Source organism: Anas acuta, unplaced genomic scaffold (assembly GCF_963932015.1).
Source record: "Anas acuta unplaced genomic scaffold, bAnaAcu1.1 SCAFFOLD_38, whole genome shotgun sequence".
NCBI classification, from domain to species: Eukaryota; Metazoa; Chordata; class Aves; order Anseriformes; family Anatidae; genus Anas; species Anas acuta.
Window position 1 is genome coordinate 1,376,861 of NW_027076215.1, and position 18,140 is coordinate 1,395,000.

At 58.2% G+C, this 18,140-nt stretch overlaps 2 protein-coding genes across 3 annotated transcripts; one reads left to right on the plus strand and one right to left on the minus strand.

The window, feature by feature from the left end:
* The first annotated feature begins 494 nt into the window (after positions 1 to 494).
* Positions 495 to 5,291, plus strand: LOC137849102 (protein phosphatase 1 regulatory subunit 14A-like). 2 transcript variants are annotated; one of them, XM_068668580.1, is made up of 4 exons: positions 495 to 766; positions 1,790 to 1,870; positions 1,974 to 2,006; positions 4,336 to 5,291. In XM_068668580.1, exons 1-4 carry the CDS (start codon positions 554 to 556, stop codon positions 4,429 to 4,431), a joined length of 423 nt encoding a protein of 140 aa, XP_068524681.1. In that variant the 5' UTR covers positions 495 to 553; the 3' UTR covers positions 4,432 to 5,291. The 2 variants fall into 2 exon arrangements, with proteins under 2 accessions (XP_068524681.1, XP_068524679.1); XM_068668578.1 differs by lacking the exon at positions 4,336 to 5,291 and adding an exon at positions 2,347 to 3,643 and having other exon boundaries at positions 505 to 766.
* A 37-nt stretch (positions 5,292 to 5,328) lies between these two features.
* Positions 5,329 to 17,607, minus strand: ZC3H4 (zinc finger CCCH-type containing 4). The gene is given in 16 exon segments (XM_068668577.1): positions 5,329 to 6,340; positions 6,342 to 6,751; positions 8,187 to 8,435; positions 10,472 to 10,818; positions 10,958 to 11,310; positions 11,401 to 11,510; positions 11,789 to 11,812; positions 11,815 to 11,899; positions 12,823 to 12,933; positions 13,066 to 13,211; positions 13,297 to 13,393; positions 13,464 to 13,609; positions 13,738 to 13,960; positions 14,078 to 14,103; positions 14,106 to 14,187; positions 14,489 to 17,607. Coding segments are annotated over 16 exon segments (3,654 nt in total). The 5' UTR covers positions 14,864 to 17,607; the 3' UTR covers positions 5,329 to 5,470.
* Between the last annotated feature and the right edge of the window lie 533 nt (positions 17,608 to 18,140).

The following is an 18,140-nucleotide window of genomic DNA, read 5'->3' on the forward strand; positions in this document are numbered from 1 at the left end:
GGGGCTATAGGGGGCTACGAAGGGCTATAGGGGGCTACGGGGGGCTACGGGGGGCTATGGGGGGCTGCGGGGGGCTATAGGGGGCTACGGGGGGCTACAGGGGTCTATAGGGTGCTGCAGGGGGCTACAGGGGGCTATAGGGATCTGTGGGAATCTATCGGGATCTATAGAGACATATAGGGACCTATGGGGCTCTATAGGGACCTATGGGGAATCTATAGGGACCAATGGGGTGCTATAGGACCTATGGGATCTATAGGGACTAATGGGGATCTATAGGGACCAATGGGCTGCTATAGGGTTCTATGGGATCTATAGTGCGCTGTGGGGCGCTATAGGACCTATGGGGATCTATAGGGCGCTATAGGACGTATAGGACCTATCGGGCTCTCTAGGGACCTACAGGACCCTACAGCCCCCCCCAACCCCCACCCCCTCAAGCTCCTCCCCCCTCGGCCCCACCCCCCCAAGCCCCGCCCCCTCCCCCTTCCCTTCCCCCCCCCCCCCCCCTCCTTCCTATAGGCGGCGGCGGCTCCGCGGGGCCCCCCCAGCGATGGCCGCGAGCGGCTCGGGGCGGGGGGGGCGCGGCCGCTCCCCGGGGCCTCGGGGGGCTCAGGCCCGGCCTCGACCCCCCCGGCTCAGCCCCGGGCCCCCCCCCCGGCGCCAGGCTCGGGTCACGGTGCGCTACGATCGGCGCCAGCTCCAGCGGCGCCTCGACACCGAGCGCTGGATCGACGGCAGGCTCGGGGAGCTCTACCGGGGGCGGGTACGGAGCTCCCCCCCCGAGGAGACCCCCCCCCCCCCGGGATAACCCCCCCCCGGGATAACCCCCCCCCCCCATGACAGCCCCCCTCCCATCCCCAGGACCCCCTCTTCGGGACCCCCTCTCCACCGGGACCCCCTCTCTGGGACCCCCCCCTCGGAATAACGCCCCCCCGGACCCCCCCCATCATCACCCCACCCCCCCGGGACACCCCCCCCCCCCGAACGCCCCCCCCATCCCCGGGACCCTCTCCACCGGGACCCCCTCTCAGGGACACCCCCACCCCGGGACCCCCCATCCGGAATAATCCCCCCCATCCCCGCCCCCCCCCCCCCAATAACCCCCCCTCCCATCCTTCGGGACCCCCTCTCCGGGACTCCCCCCCCCACCTCGGGACCCCCCCTCCCGGAATAACCCCCCCAGGACACCCCCCATCTTCACCGCCCCGGCTCCCCCCCCCCCGAATAGCCCCATCCCATCCCCGCCCCCCCCCATCTCCTGGGACCCCTCCCCGGACCCCCCCTTCTCCAGGACCCCCCCCCCAGAACCTAGACCCCCCCCCCCCCAAGATCCTTCACCAGAGCATCCCTCCCCCGGGACCCCCTTTCCCCCTTGCCCCCCCCGGGACTTGGACCCCCCCCCCACTGGGACATCCCCTACAAGCAGCCCCCCCCCGGCACCCCTTGGACCCCCCCTCCAAGACCCCCCCCCATTTGGGTACCTCCAATGGGAGCGGGTGGGGGGGGGGGGTCGCAGAGGGGTTGGGGGGGGGTTGGGGGTGTCAGAGGGGTTGGGGACCCCCCCGCGGGGTGACTGGGGACACGGGGGTGTTGGGGACATGGGGGGGGGGTTGGGGACATTATGGGGGGGTTGGGGACAGTGGGGGGGTTGGGGTCTCATTGGAACTCTTGGGGACCCCGGAGACATCGAAGGAAAGGGCTCGGGGACACCGGGGGGGGCTTTGGGGACACGGGGGGGGTTTGGGGACACGGGGGGGGCTTTGGGGACAGCCGGGCCCCCCCCCAGGAGGCGGAGATGCCGGACGAGGTGAACATCGACGACCTCCTGGAGCTGCCCACGGACGAGGAGCGAGCTCAGCGGCTGCAGGTTTGGGTTTTTTTTTTTTTTTGGGGGGGGCACTTATGGGGCACCCCCCAAGTGTGGTGTTCAGCCCCCCCCACCCCTTTTCCCCCCTCCCCCCCCCCCCCAGGGCATCCTGAAGACGTGCACCGCCGACACCCAGGTGAGCACCCTGGGGGGGGGTATTTTTTTTTGGGGGGGGGGGATGTTAAAAAATTGGCGGGGGGTGGGGGGGCAGATGGGGGGCGCCCCGCACTTATGGGGCCGGCTATGGGGCCGGCAGCCTCCCCAGCATCCCCCCCACCCCCACCCCCCCCAAGCCCCGGCTGCTGCAACCGGGCTTTAAAAGGCAAAAAAATTCGGGCTGCGCGTCCCGGGGGGGCCCCTTCCGCCCCCCCCCCCCTCCCAGCCCTGCTTATCTCTGGCAGCAGCTTGCGACATGAGGGGGGGGCCGGAATTTGGTGTCCCCCCCCCTTAATTTTTGTCCCCCCCCCCCCCCCCAGGACTTTGTGCGGAGCTGCTGGCCCAGCTCCGGGGCTGCCGAAGCAGCGGGTGCTGCAAGGGGACCCCGGCCCCCCCTGACCCCCCCCCCGGCACTGCCTGCACCCCGAGACCCCCCCCCCAAATATTTAAGCGCCCCCCACCCCCCTTTTTATAACACCCCCACACCTGCTATTTAATAAAGCGCAGATTTGGGGGACCCCCCCCCAAAATGATTGGGACCCCCCCCAAATGATTGGGACCCCCCCCATCTGGTTGGGACCCCCCCCCCGAAAAGGATTGTCCCCCCCCAAAACGATTGGGAACCCCCCCCCCAGAGTGGGGGCACCCTAAAATCTTTTTGGGGGGGTCACCCCCTAAGTGGGGGCACCCCCAAAATGAAGTCACCCCCCCCCCAAAAAAAAAATAATGGGGGAGGGGGGGGGGAGCATCCGCAGGGATTTTTTTGCCCCCCCCCCCTCCCCGTCCTTGTCCCTCCCCGTCCTTGTCCCTCCCTTCCCCCCCCCCCCCAGTGCCAGCCTGCGCTGCCGCCTTTGTGCCCCCCCCCGCCCCCCCCCCGGATCCAGCTGTGGCCACATCTGGACAGGATGTGCCCCCCCCCCCCGTCCCCCCTCGGAGACTTCCCACGGCCCCACGTGCCCCTGGGACCGCGTGGGGGTGGGGACGGGGGGGGGGAGGGGGGGGGGGACAGCTCCCAGTAGCTCCCAGTAGCGCTCTCCGAGGAGGATTGGGAATCGATTCCGAACCCCAAAACCGCACGGATTCTCCCCAAACCTGGCACTCCCAAATCGTCACGGATTTCCCCAAAACCCCACAGATTCTCCCCCAAACCCCTGATTCTCCCACACCTGCCCAAATCCCCACAGATTCCCCCAAAACCCTACAAATTCCCCCCAAAACGCTTGCTTTCCCCCCAAACCCCACAGATTCTCCCCAAACCCACCACCCCCAAATTCCCACAGATTCCCCCAAAATCACAATTTCCCCCAACCCCCCCAATTCCCCCCCCAAACCCTACAGATTCCCCCCAAACCCATTCCCAACAAACTCCCCAAACCCCCTCCCCCAACCCCCCCCCAACCCCACTGGGGGGGGCACCCAAGCCCCGAGGCATTTTTGGGCTGAAAACCTGAGGAAAAGGCCAACGGGTGCCAGGCGGGAGACGCCGATTTCAGAAGAGCACGATGCCAAAAAAATGAGAAAACGACCCAAAACGGCGCGGACGGGGCGGCCGCGGCGCTATTTACACTTTATTACACCTCGAAAAACCGCGGATTCGGTTAAAGCTCTGCAAAAAGATGCTGATTTGGGGCTTTTTGTTGTAAAAAGACGGGGTTTTACAAAAAAGCGCGGGTTTTGTACAGGCGGAGGGCACGGGGCATCGCGAGCGCTGAAAACGCCACTTTACAGCTCAGAATTCACCTTTTTTTTCTTTTTTACACTTTTTGACCTTCTTGAGGCTTTTTGGCTGGAAATTTACCTTTTTGGATGCTTTTTGAGGGGGGATTTTTCGTGGTCGGGGCCCTTTTTTGCCCCAAAATGCTCCTGCAGGTGGAACAGACATGAGGGAAACGCGAGCGAGCCAAATAATTTAATGCCAAGAATACAAATTTTGGGGTGGTTTTGAGGCTTTTCTTCCTTTTTTTTCAGGGAGGGGGCCAGACGCGGAAGTGGCCGGCAGGCAGCCGAACGCTGCCTCCTCAAAACGGCCTAAAAAGGGATTTTCCTAAAAAAAAAAAAAAAACACCCCAAACCACACGGTGACGGCCCCCTCCCCCACGATTACAAAAGCGACCTCAATTTTTTTTTTTTGCCTTTTTTTTGTTATTTTTCCCCCATTTTTTCCCCGCGGACGCTTACAAAACGCTATGGTACAAAAGCTCTGTGCAAAAAATCCGGCACTGGCGGCCGCTCCCCGAGTTTATTTCATGTAATTCCCAGGTTCTTGGTGAAGTTTTGGGGTGGTTTTTGCTCTTTTTTCCGTTTTTCAGGAGGATTTCCCCCCAAAAAAGCCAAAGCAGCCGCCGCATCCCGGGGGGGCCACGCGGGGTTTATGTACAGGGCAGTGCGGAGAAAGCCGGCGGTAAATGGTTAAAATAAAGGAAAATGAACAAAAAAAAAGGGGAAAGTGAACCAAAAAAAGGGAAGGTGAACATAAAAAAAGGAAAAAAAAAAAAAAAGGAAACGAAAAATGAGAAAAGGAAAATGACCCAAAAAAGGAAAAAAAGAAAAGAAAAATAAACCCCCCCAAAAGTGAAGTGGCCAAAGAAAAGGGAAAATGAACCAGCAAAGGGAAAATAGCAGAAAAAATAAAAGAGGAAAATGAACCAAAATAAAAGGAAAATGACAAAAAAAGGGAAAATGAATCAAAATAAAAGGAAAATGAACAAAAAATGAAATGAGAAAATAGAAGGAAAATGAACCCCCAAAAAAGGAGAATGACCTTGAACAAGGAAACAAAACAGAATAAAGGAAAATGAACCAGGAAAAAAGTAAAGAAGGAAGAGGACTAAAAATGCAGGAGGAAAAAGGAAAAGATGATGAAAAAAGGGAAAATGAATGGAGGAAAATGGAGCAAAAAAGGAGAAATGGAGCAAAAAAGGAGAAATGGAGGAAAAAAGGAGAAATGGAGGAAAAAAGGAGAAATGGAGAAAAAAAGGAGAAATGGAGGAAAAAAGGAAAAATGGAGGAAAAAAGGAAAAATGGAGGAAAAAAGGAAAAATGGAGAAAAAAAGGAAAAATGGAGGAAAAAAGGAAAAATGGAGGAAAAAAAAAGGAAAACAGACCAAAAAAAGGGAAAATGAACCAAGAAAAGGGAAAATGAACCAGAAAAAAAAGGGAAAAAGAACCCCCAAAAAAGGAAAACAGACCAAAAAAGGAAAATGGAGACAAAAAGGAAAAATGGAGAAAAAAAAAAAAAAAGAAAAATAAATCAAAAAAAAGAAAATGAACCGAGAAAAGGGAAAATGAACCAGAAAAAGAAGGGAAATAGAACCCCAAAAGAAGGAAAACAGACCAAAAAAAGGGAAAACGGACCGAAAAAAAGGGAAAATGGACCAAAAAAAAGGGAAAACACCCCCCAGACCAGGCAAACCCAAACCCAGGCGCAAATTGGGCGCGGGGCCGTCACTGGCAGAAGGGCGAGGCGGTGGGGTCGAAGCCCTTGAAGACGTCCTTGAGCGAGGCGGCGTCCTCGGGCTGCTGCTGCTGCTCCGTGCCGGGGCTGCCGCCCGCGAAGGGGCTGCCCCCAAAGGGGGCACCGGGGGGGCCCGGCTGGGGGGCGACCTCCGGGGGGGCTGCGGAGGAGGAGGAGGAGGAGGCCGGGGGGGCTTTGGGCCGGGGCCGGTTGTAGCTGTTGTAGCGGTCGGAGGCGGCGTCGGCCGCGGTTTCGGGCTGCTCGAGGGCCGAGCGGCGGACGAAGAGCGGCTCCTTGGGCTTGGCAGCGGCGCTGGCGGCGCTTTTGGGGGGCTCGCCGGGAGGCTCGGAGGCTTTGGGGGCCGCCGGAGGAGTCCTGGGGTCGTAGAGGCTGATGGCGCTCAGCACGCTGCTCTGCCCGCTGCCCTTGGTGAGCAGCCGGGGGTCGTAGGGCGCGATGGCCGGGGCGGCCTCGGTGGTCCCGGGAGTTTCGGGGCTGGGGGTGGCCCTGCAGCCCCCGCCCTCGGTGTTTTTGTGCAGGCGGGGGTCGGCGGGGGCTTTGCGCACGCGGGGGTCGCTGGGTTTCTCGCCCCCCGCCACCGTCTTTAGGATGCGCGAGAGGAGCTCGAAGTCGGGGAGGCCGCCGGGGTTGGGGGGCGGTGGCGGCGCGGTGGCGGTGGTGGGGTCGGGGGCGCGGTGGGGCCGAGGGTGGAGGCGGGGGTCCGCGAGGACCGGGTCCTGCTTGGGGATGGGCAGGGGGACGAGGTCCTCAGGGGTCCAGAGCACGGAGCGGGCGAAGGGCGGCTTGCTCAGCACCACGGCCTTCTTGATGTGGCTGAACTGCTGCAGCTGCCCTCGGGGGGTCCCGCAGCGCTTGGCCGGGCAGCGCCTCCAGGGGGATGCCCAAAGGTTTCTCCCGTAGCGCCCGCTCACCTCCATCCTCCTCCTCGGGGCATCCCCCGCCGGGTTTGGGGCCCCCCGGGGGGAGCTGCTCGGTTTTGGGGCCGTGCCGAGCCAGCCGGGGGTCTGCCGGGATGGTGTCGGTGGGCTCGGCGCCGCCGCCGCGAGCCAAGCGGGGGTCTCGCAGCCGGGGGTCGGCGGGGCGGCCGCTTCCCACCGCTGCTTTCTGCAGCCGGGGGTCGGAGGTGCCGTGGGGCTGCCCCATATCGCCATGGGGCCGGGCCGAGCTCTGCTGCCGCAGGGTTTTGAGGATGGAGGTGACGCTGCTGCCGCCCTCGTCCTCGTCGCTCGAGTACCAGTTGCCGGGGTCACCTGAAGGGGGGGGGGGGGGGCAGAAAGTAATTAGCGAATCCCCTCGTTAGCGAAGCCCTAATGAGGCGGGGGGCAGAAAGAAATGGAGCCAACCCCCGGAGGCCCTGTCCCCGATGTCTGGTGTTTTTAACCCCAAAATGGGCACCAGAACGGCTGCCGGAGAGGTGCCGGCCAGAAACATGCACCGAGACCCCTCCCAGGTGGGATTTGTCCCCAGTTCTGGTGTTTTTAACCCCAAAACGGGCACCAGAACATCCGCAAGGGGGGCACTGGCACGCTGAGCCTTCCTCCAGGATGGGATTTGCCCCAATTCTTGCCTTTTTAACCCCAAAATGGACACCAGAAGAGCTGCTGGGGGGGGGCACTGGCCAGAAATGCAGCCCCCCCCCCCCCCCCGAGCCTCACTCCTGGGTGGGATTTGTCCCCAATTCTTGTGTTTTTAACCCAAAAACTGGCACCAGAATGGTTGCTGGGGGGGTGCCAGCAGAAATGCAGCCCCCTGTGCTCCCTCCTGGGTGGGATTTGCCCCAATTCTTGCCTTTTTAACCCCAAAAAGGGCACCAGAACAGCTGCCAGGAGGGCACTGGCACCCCAAGCCTTCCTCCCAGGTGTGATTTACCCTAATTCTTGCCTTTTTAAACCCAAAACAGCTGCTGGCTGGGGTGCCAGCCAGAAACGTGCCCCAAGACCCCCTCCTCGATGGGATTTGTCCCCGATTCTTGCCTCTTTAACCCCAAAACGGGCAAGAGAATGGCTGCCGGGGAGGGGGGAGGGGATGCCAGCCAGAAACACCCCCCCCCGGTACCCCTTCCTTGGTAGAATTTGCCCCAATTCTTGCCTTTTTAACCCCAAAACAGACACCGGAACAGCTGCCGGGGGGGTGCTGGCAAGAAATGCAGCACCCCGACCCCCCCTCCCAGGTGGGATTTACCCCAATTCTTGCTTTTTTTAACCCCAAAACAGCTGCTGCCTGTGGCACCAACCCGAAACTCGCCCTCCACCCCCCCCCAGGGTGGGATTTGTCCCGAATTCTTGCCTTTTTAACCCCAAAACATCTGCCAGCTGTGGCGCCAGCCCGAAACTCGCCCTGCACCCTCCCCAGGGTGGGATTTGTCCCCAATTCTTGCCATTTTAACCCCAAAACATCTGCCGGCTGTGGCGCCAACCCAAAGCTCGCTCTGTGCCCCCCCCCCCCCAGGTTGGGATTTGTCCCCAATTCTGGCCTTTTTAACCCCAAAACGGGCACCAGAAAAGCCACCAGGGGTTCACTGGCACCCCGAACCTTCCTCCTGGGTGCCATTTACCCCAATTCTTGCCATTTTAACCCCAAAACATCTACCGGCTGTGGCACCAACCCGAAACTCTCCCTGCGCCCCGCCCCACCCCGGGGTGGGATTTTGCCCCCGATTCTGGCCTTTTTCACCCCAAAACTCGCCTTCCTCGTCGCCCCGCTCCTGCCTGCCGCCGTCGGCCAGCCTTCGTGCCCGCTCCTCTTCCTCGCGCTGCTTGTGCTGGAGCCGCAGGTACAGCGCCCGCTGCGCCGAGGGCAGGAAATCGGGGACCCCCCCCCCGGCGTTTTTGGGCCCCCCCGGGGGGTCCCCGAGCCCCTCGGGGTCCAGGGAGGGCTCGGGGAAGAGGGGGGCGCCCGGGGGCCCCTCCACGGCCTCGTAGGAGCCATAATCGTCTGCGGGGGGAGGACACGGGGGGTTTAGGGGGGGGTTTGAAGGAGTTGGGAGGGGTAAGGTTTTTGGGGGGGGGGGTTACAGGGTTTTTTTGGGGGGGTTAGAGGGGTTTTGGGGGGATTACAGGGGTTTTGGTGGGGGTTACAGGGTTTTTTGGGGGTGTTACACGGGTTTTGGGGGGGTTACAGGGGGTTTGGGGGGGTTACAGGTTTTTTTTGGGGGAGGTTACAGGGGTTTTGCGGGGTTACAGTTTTTTTTGGGGGGGTTACAGGTGTTTTGGGGAGGTTACAGGGTTTTTCTTGGGGGGGTTACAGGGGTTTTGGGGGGGTTACAGGGGTTTTTTGTGGGGTTACAAAGGTTTTGGGGGGTTACAGGGTTTTTTTGGGGAGGTTACAGGGTTTTTTTGGGGGGTTACAGGGGTTTCTGGGGGGGTTACAGGGGGTTTTGGGGGGGGTTACAGGGTTTTTTGGGGGGTTACAGGGTTTTTTTTGGGGAGGTTACAGGGGTTTCTTGGGGAGGTTACAGGGGTTTCTGGGGGGGTTACAGGGTTTTTTTTGGGGGGTTACAGGGTTTTGGGGGGTTACAGGGTTTTTTTGGGGAGGTTACAGGGTTTTTTTGGGGCGTTACAGGGGTTTCTGGGGGGGTTACAGGGGGTTTTGGGGGGGGTTACAGGGTTTTTTGGGGGGGTTACAGGGTTTTTTTGGGGAGGTTACAGGGGTTTTTTGGGGAGGTTACAGGGGTTTCTGGGGGGGTTACAGGGTTTTTTTGGGGGGTTACAGGGGTTTTGGGGGGGTTACAGGGTTTTTTTGGGGAGGTTACAGGGGTTTTTTGGGGGGTTACAGGGGTTTCTGGGGGGGTTACAGGGGGTTTTTGGGGGGGTTACAGGGTTTTTGGGGGGGTTATAGGGGCTTTTGGCGGGGTTACAGGGTTTTTTGGGGGGCGTTACAGGGTTTTTTTGGGGGGGTTACAGGGGTTTTGGGGGGTTACAGGGTTTTTTTGGGGGGGTTACAGGGGGTTTTGGGGGGGTTACAGGGGGTTTGAGGCTTTTTTAGGGGAGTTCCAGGAGGTGAAAGTGTTTTTTGGGGGAGCTTACAGGATTTTTTGGGGGGGTTAGTGAGTTTGGGGAGGTTTATAGTTTTTTTGGGGGGGTTACAGAGGGTTTGAGGCTTTTTTAGGGCCGTTACAGGGGCTTAGTGTGTTATGGGGGGGTCATGGGGTTAGAGGTTTTTTGGGGGAGTTATGGGGGGTTACATTTTGGGGGGGTTACAGGGGGTTAGAGTTTTTTTGGGGGGGTTACTGTTTTTTGGGGGGAGTAGAGGCTTTTTCTGAGGGGTTATGGGGGGTTAGAGCTATTCTTCTGGACAGTTACAGGTTTTTTGGGGGGGGTTAGAGTTTTTTTGTGGGGTTAGAGGATTTTTGGAGGGATTTACAGGGTTTGGGGGGATTACAGTTTTTTCGGGGGGTTAAAGTCTTTTTGGGGGGAGTTATGGGGGTTTAGAGGTTTTTTTGGGGTTGTTACAAGTTTTTTGGGGGGGATATGGGGGGTCACGGGGTAGGTTTTTTAGGGGGGAGATAGAGGTTTTTGGGGGATTACAGGTGGTTAGAGGTTTGTGGTGGGGGATTAGAGGTTTTTTTGGGGGGGGATTACAGGGTTTTAGATTTTTTTCGGGGGGTTAGAGTTTTTTTGCAGTGGTTACAGTTTTTTGGGGGGGGATTACAGGGTTTTAGATTATTTTTTGGGGGGGTTAGAGGGTTTTTTTTGGGGGTGCTTATTGTTTTTTGGGGGATTATGAGGTTTTAGAGGTTTTTAGGGGACATTAGAGTTTTTGGGAGGGGGTTAGAGGTTTTTTTGGGGGGTGCTTACTGTTTTTTGGGGGGGGATTACGGGGTTTTAGAGTTCTTTAGGGGACATTAGAGGTTTTTTTGGGGGGTTAGAGGTTTTTTGCAGGGGTTACAGATTTTTTGGGGCGGATTACAGGGTTTCAGAGGTTTTGGGGGGCAGGGAATTTGGGGTAGAATTGGGGGGGGGGGCACATACCAGGCTCGCCCATCAGGCCGTGCTCCATCTCCAGGCCCTCCTGCGGCGGGTAGAAGCCGTCGTAGAAGCCCGGTGGTGGTGGGGGGCCGGGGGGGGGCATCATGGCACCGTGCGGGGAGTCATCGGGGCCGTAGGGCAGCAGGGGGGGGCCTGGCCCCATGGGGGGGCCGGGGTTCATCCCTGGGCCCATGGGCATGTCGGGGTGCATGTCGGGGTGCATGTCGGGGTGCATATCGGGGTGCATGTCGGGGTGCATGTCGGGGTGCATGTCGGGGTGCATGGGGCCGGGCATCGGTCCTGGGGGGCCACCGGGGCCGGGGAACCTGGGTGGCGGCGGCCCCGGGTGCCTGAAAGAGAAAAAAAAAAAAATTCAAAAAAAAAAAAAAAAAAAAAAACTCATTTCAACCCCCGCGGCGTAGCTCAAATGCCCGTTTTTCGGCCTATTTTGGAGCATTTTTTTTTTTTTTTTGGGGGGGGGACGCTCACCTGACCCCCAGCTTCTCGGCCAGCTGCCCCGTGGGCCGCACGACGATTTCGAAGAGGGAGGGGATCTTCTTGTACATGTCCTGCTGCTGCGGCGACAGCGGCTCGTGCAGCACCGCCGGTGGCGGCATCTGCGGCCCCGGGGGGGGGAGAGGAGGGGGAGGAGGCAGGGGACCCCCCCCCGGCAGGGGTCTGCCGCTGGGGGAGGTGGGGGCGGGCGGCCCGGGGGGCCGGGGGGGCGTGGGGAGCAGCCCGACGCCGGGGGGAGGTTTGGGGAGGGGGTTGATGCCTTGTTTTTTCAGCTCTTCCACTTCTTTCTCATCCTCCGCGCCCGCTTCGGCGTCGTCCGCCAGCATCTGCGGGTGAAGAACAGGGTTGGTATTTTTTTGGGGGGGGGTCACAGCCCTAAAAAACAATTCGGGGGGAGGAATTCGGTCGCCCCGCACCTTGTCCAGCAGCTCCCGCGTCTCATCCGTCAGCGGCTCGTGGGAGAACATGCAGTCGTCGCCGTTGATGCAGTTGCCCGTGGTGTGGAAGAGCTTGCAGGGGAAATCGCGTGGCGGGCGTCAAGGAGAACCAAAAAAAAACACTTTCTGGGGGATTTGGGGGCTCACCAGGCCTGAATTGGATGAAATTCACCCCAAAACTTCCCTCGGAGCTGCTTTCTCTCAGCGCCTTTAGGTGCCGCGGCCACAAACCTCGAGTTTTTTTTTAAGCAGGGGGGTTAAAAAGGAAGCGAGAGGGCGCCCAGCCCGTCATCGGCCACCGCAGCGCTCCCCAGGTCCTCAAATCGAGGCCAAAAACGCTTTTTTTAAGCCAAACCCCAAAGGATATCGTGCATGTAGGGGCAGTTCTCCGCCGGGCGCAGTAGCCGGTGATGTAGAACTTGCAGAGCTCCCGCTTCTTCGGCAGCTCGATGTCGTGGCTGAAATTGCAGTGGTCGCCCTGCCGGGGAGCAACCGGGGTGCCAGGAGCGAAAAGGAGGTGAGCGTGCCCTGAAAATGCTCTTTTGGGCACAAATCTCCCCCCAGGGCCCTCAAACCTTGCATTTTGGAGATGGATCTGCTCAAAAAGGGGTCAAACGTTTCCCCTAAAATGCTCTTTTTGGCACTAATCTCCCCCCAGGTCCCTCAAACCTTGCATTTTGGGGATGGATCTGCTCGAAAAGGGGCCGAGGGTGCCCCTAAAATGCTCTTTTTAGACACAAATCTCTCCCCAGTTCCCTCAAACCTTGCATTTTGGAGATGGATCTGCTTGAAAAGGGTCAATTGCGCCACTAAAATGATCTTTCTGCCACAAGTCTCCACCCAGGCTCCTCAACCTCACATATGGGGGACGGACCTGCTCAAGAAGGGGTTGATCATGCCCCTAAAATGCTCTTTTTGGCACAAATCTGCCCCAAGGTCCCTCAAACTTCACTTTTTGGGGATGGATCTGCTCAAAAAGGGGTTGATTGCGCCCCTAAAATGCTCTTTTTGGCACTAATCTCCCCCCAGGTCCCTCAAACCTCGCATTTTGGGGACAGATCTGCTGGAAAAGGGGGGTGAGCATGCCCCTAAAATGCTCTTTTTGGCACAAATCTGCCCCAAGGTCCCTCAAACTTCACTTTTTGGGGATGGATCTGCTCAAAAAGGGGTTGATTGCACCCCTAAAATGCTCTTTTTGGCAGTAATCTCCCCCCAGGCTCCTCAAACCTTGCATTTTGGGGACAGATCTGCTGGAAAAGGGGGGTGAGCCTGCCCCTAAAATGCTCTTTTTGGCACTAATCTACCCCCAGGCTCCTCAAACCTCACATTTTGGGGACGGATCTGCTGGGTTTGGGGCGATCCAGGTGAAAACACGATGGGAAGCGTCAGGATTTCCCTTACCCAGGTGCACCTGCCCTCCACGAAATATTTGCAGATGACTTTCCCCTTCTTGTCCGCCTGCTGGTGGGGTTTGTCGTGGTCTCCGCGCCGGTAATTCCCGCCGCCTCCATCCTAGGGGAAGGCAGCGCGCCGAGTCAGCACCGAGGGCAGAGCTCAACGAGCCCCAAAACATCCCCTGGGAATAATTCGGGGTGGTTCTAGGGGACCCCAGGACCCCCTAAAACGTTTCTTTTCCCCACTCACCCCCATGTCGTCCTCGTAGTAGTCGTCGTCGTCGTTCATCCCGCCGCCTTTCCCCATCCCGCTGCGGTTGGGGCCCCGGCCGCGGCCCCGGCCCATCCCTTTATTCCCCCGTCCCCTGGGGCCGCGACCGCGACCTCGGTTCAAACCTGGAGGAGGGGACCCCAAGACGGTTGGGACCAGCCTTCCGTCGCGACAACGTCACGAGGCGGGGAAGGGCAGGACCCCGCTCACCTCGCCCGCGGTTCTCCTTGCTCCTGCGGTACTGGCTGAGCTCTTTGGAGTAATCGTCGTAGTCGTCGTCGCCCATGGGCTCCTCGGGGTCGCAGTACTGCAAAGGGGAGGACGGAGCTCAGCAGCCGCCCGCCGAGCCCTGCTGGAAGCCCGGCAGCGCTACTTACGTCCAGGTCTTCCTCGTACAGATCCTCCTCTTCCTCCGGGTGCTCGCCCCGGCCGCGCCCGCGGTTGCCCCGGCCCATGCCGCGGCCCCCTCGCATGCTGCCCCTGCCGCCGCGGCCGCGGTACCCTCGCCCTCGGCCGCGGCCGCCTAGGAAAACAGAAAAAGCGACAAATCGGCTTTTTTTCCACTCCGTTTCCAACCCTTTTTCTGCTCTCCGAGCCGTCTCTGTTAACAGACGCAGCTCTTTGGGGGGAAATGAGAGGGTTTTGGCGTACCTCGGCCGCGGTGCGAGCCCTCCTTGGCCCTGCGGTACTGGTTGAGCTCCTTGGCGAAGTCGTCGTAGTCGTCCTTGCCCCCGTCCTCATCGTCCTCCCCCTCGTAGTGGCCGTAGTCCTCGTTCTCGTAGTCCTCGTAGCCGCCGTAGCCCTTGCCCTCCAGCTTGGAGTAGCCCTTTTTCTGCGAGGGAGCGCTGTGAGAGGACGGATACTGCTGGTGGGACTTTGGGAGAGGCAGACAGTTAGTGACGAGGCCCCAGCCCAGAAACCCACCCAAATCCCCCGTTTTTCCTCCTTTTTGCTCCTAAAACAGAAAGGAAAAAGGGCTGAGAGGACTTACGGAGGAGTAGGGGGGGCTGTAGTCCCGTATTTTCGGTGCCCCTTCTCGCCGGGGCTGAAGTCCGAGTCGTCGCTGTAATCAGAGAAGTCCTCGCTGGACGACGCGTGGCGCTGCAAGGCAAGGAGGCACCGCGGGGTTCGGGGAGGGCCCGGGGCCCCCCCTTTTTATCTCCCCAACCCCTTTTCTCTTTTCTTTTAGGTTTTCTTAACCCAAACCTTTGTGATCTTCCCCAAAATAGGCAAATTAACGCGCAGACACCCGCTGTTTACGGAGACACCCCTCGGCTTCCGCGTGCTCGCCCCTCCGAGGCGCGAAAACCTCAGGGCACAAATCTCCCCCCACACCATTTTTCGGAAACTCGCCCCTTTCACTCCGGGTTTCGCGGCCGGGAGAGCACCGAGTGGAGCTCACCTTGTGCTTGGATTTCCTCTTCTTCTTGGCCCTCCTCTTCTCCTTCTCCCTCTCTTTCCGCCGCTTGCGCTTCATCCTCCGGTGCGCCTTCTCCTCGTCCGAGTCACTGTGGTGCCTCTCGCCCTTCTCCCGGCGGCCCCGCTCGTGGGGGGCGCGCGCGGCCGGCGCCTCCTCGCCCCCGTCGTCCTCCAGCTCGCCCTCCTCCAGCTCGCCATCCTCCCTGCGGGGCAGAAAACGTGCTTTTGGAATCCCCCGGAACCAAACCAGACCCCCCCAAAACGCGGCCGCCGGCAGCGGGTTTGGCCGAGAGGAGAAATGATGGAAAATCGGGTGAAATGGGGAAAAAAGCGAGGCCCACGAAGGACCCCCGGACATGGCTGGGTGAAAATAATCAGGGTTTGGGGTCCTGAAGGCGTCGAGCGCGCTGTAAAATAAAACCAGGCAGGAGGAGGAGTGGGTTGTGGCACTACCGCGCCGGGACAGAGCTCTGCGGGCTCAAATTCCAACCTTAAATTGGCCAAAATCGAGTAAAAACGAAGAAATTTGGGGGAAGCGGTGGGGTTCAGGTGAGGACGGAGCATCCAGCGCCGCCTTCGCTCAGCCCCTGGCTCCTTGGAGCTCGGCCTCGTTAGCGAGGCCAGGGCTAATAACGAAGGGTTGTTAATTACTGCTCCACCTGGGTTTGGGTTAAACGGGGCAGAACGGCGTTGGAAAAGCACTAAAAAGCCCCAAAAGCCCGTTTTTGGCCCCGGATTCCACTGTTCTGGTGGTGAATCTGCGTTCAAAAGGCTAAAAATGGGTGGGTTCTGCAAGAAAATGGCCAAAAGGGGTGAGCGGGGCAGGAGGATTGATCCTGAGCGCAGCGAGGTCACCCAGAGAGAAACTGGGGTAAGAATGGGGGAAATTGGGTAAGAGTTGGTGAAAGTGGGTTAAGAATTGAGATTGGGGTAAGGGTTGGTGAGACTGGGGTAAGAGTTGGTGAAATTGGGAAAAAGATGGTGAAATTGGGTAAGAGTTGGTGAAACTGGGTAGAATTGGTGAGATTGGGGTTAGAGTTGGTGAGATTGGGGTAAAAGTTCATGAAATTGGGGTAAGAGTTGGTGAAACTGGGGTAAGAGTTGGAGAAATTGGGGTAATTTGTGAAATTGTGGGAAGAATTGGTGAAATTCAGGGAGGAATTGGTGAAATTGCGGTAAGAATTGAGATTGGGGTAAAACCTGGTGAAACTGGGGTAAGAGTTGGTGAATTTGGGATAAGAATTGGTGAAATTATGGTAAAAGTTGGATACATTGGGTAGGAATTGAGACTGGGGTAAGATACGGTGAAACTGGGTAAGAATTGGAGAAACTGGGGGAAGAATTGGTGAAATTCGGGTAAGAAATGGTGAAATCAGGGTGAGAATTGGTGAAATTGGGGAAAGAGTTGGCGAAATCGGTCTAAGAGTTGGTGAGATTAGGGTAAGAATTGGAGAAATTGGGGTAATTGGTGAAATTGGGGGAAGAATTGGTGAGACTGGGGAAAGAATTGAGGAGGGGGACAGCGAAAATCACGCTACCGTGGCCCCAAATCGCAGGCGTTTGGGGCAAGCAGGGATGCTTTTTAAGCTCAGACAATGGAGTTTTGGGCAAATGGGGGAGAAGTGCTGGTTTTAGGGGTTGGCGGCCTGCTTATAAGCACCGAAAAGCAGCAAGAAACGGTAAAAAACAAACCGCGGCCGGGGAGTTTTGCAGCTGCTGCGGCATGAGAACCCCTTCCTGCAACACAACTCACCCCAAATCTCCCCAAATTTGCCCTACAAAGTGCTTACTTCACAGTCAGAGCAGACGTACGCTTATTTTTTCGGCAGTGGAGGAGGAATAAAGCGAGGAGGGCACCAAACTGCGAGGGAATGGGTGTGCTTGGGGGAAACACTGTTTTTTTGTTTTTTTGTTTTTTTGTTTTTTTTTGTCGTTTTTGTGTTTTTTTTTAACCTGGGAAATGTAAACGGGGGGGGAAAAACGGGGGAAAAGTGTGTCGTTTTGGTCACTGTGAAGGGCGGCAGCGTGGTGGTCGTGCTTTGGCAGTGACAAGGAGCGAACTCGGCGGTGCTTTTCCTTTTGGCTCAAAGGTAGAAACGGGGCAAAAAAAAACCAAATCGGGGCTGCCAGAGCTTGTCACCACCCGGGGGCTTGCACCGTGCGTTTCCACTTCCCTAACCGTACACGGGGGGGGGGATGTGTGATGACATTTGGGAAACAGTGCTTACTTTTCTTTTTTTTTTTTCCATTTTTTTGCATTTTTTGCTTTTTTTTTTTTTTTTTTTTTGCTTTTTTTACACACTTCTCAGGTGTTTCGGTAAAACTTTTTAACTTTTTTTTTTTTTTTTACTTTTTTTCTTTTTTTTTTTTGCCGGGTCAATGTGACAGGATGAGGCCGGAGCCGACACAATCCTACACCTAGGTGGCACCGAGCAGTTTTTTGGTTTTTTTTTTTTGGGGGGGGGGCAAGATTTTCGGGGTGAAAACAGCGTGCTTTGGGTCACTTGCTTGGGGAAACATTTCGCATTGGCTCTGGGCGTTACGGCCCTGCGGGGGGGGGGGGGGGAATTTCTGCTCAGCACCGACGTCCGCTGGGGGTTGATTTGGGGGATTGGGGAGGAAAAATTTGTTATTTGGTTAAAATAAATAAATAAATAAATAAAAGGTTTCCACCCCAAAACCCTGCGTTGCACAGAAAAGATAAATTTGCAGCGATAAAAGGAAAGCTGATGCCCAAAAGCGGCTCGGCCCAAGTCAGGAGGGTTTTAAAGAAAAAAAAAAAAAAAGAAAAAAGAGGGAAGAAATCCGAAAAAGAGCCGGTGGGAGGGGGGTACGGGGGGGGGGGGAGGGGGGGCTCGGAGACAGTCGGGAGGAAGAAAAAAGAAAAAAAAAGAGGAAAAAAAGAGAAAAAAAGAGCATTTCCAAGGGGTTTTACACTCGGTCGGCACCTGGCCCCCTCCTGAGGCTGCACATGGGGGGGGGGCTGCCAAGGTTGCCCCCCCCACCCCATGCCCTGTCCCTGCTGCCCTCCTGCCTCCTAACCCCCCCCGGGGGGTGTTAATGAAGCTATTAAGAGCCTCATTAAGTGCCCCCCCCACCCCCCCCCCCCCCCCGGCACCACACACACAAATCCCCCCCCCGCCGCCCCCCCCCCCCCCCCCTGCACCCCTACCCCTGTGGCTGGGCCCTGCTCTTCCTGGTGCCCCCCCCTAGCTTTTGGGCCCCCCCCCCGGGACCTCAAGCTTTGGGCCCCCCCCTTACCTTAACCTCTGCCTCCCACCCCCCTTACCTTAATCTCCCCCCCCCGGCTTCTCCTTCCCTTAATCTCTGCCCCCCCAGACCCCCCCCTTACCTTAACCTCTGCCCCCCCCGACCCCCCCTTGCCTTAATCTCTACCCCCATTTCCCCTTATTTAATCTCCCCCCCCCATTTCCCCTCACGTCAATCTTTGTGCCCCACACCTCAACCTTTTTGTTTTTACCCCCTCCCCCCCGGCCTCCCTTCACCTCAGCCCTTGCCCCCCCCCTCACCTGAGCCCTCACCCCCCTGTCTCGTCTCCCCTCCCCCTGTTTTTTGGCCCCCCCCGGGCCCCCTTTCACCTCAAACCTTCCCCCCCATCTCAGGCCTTTCCCCCC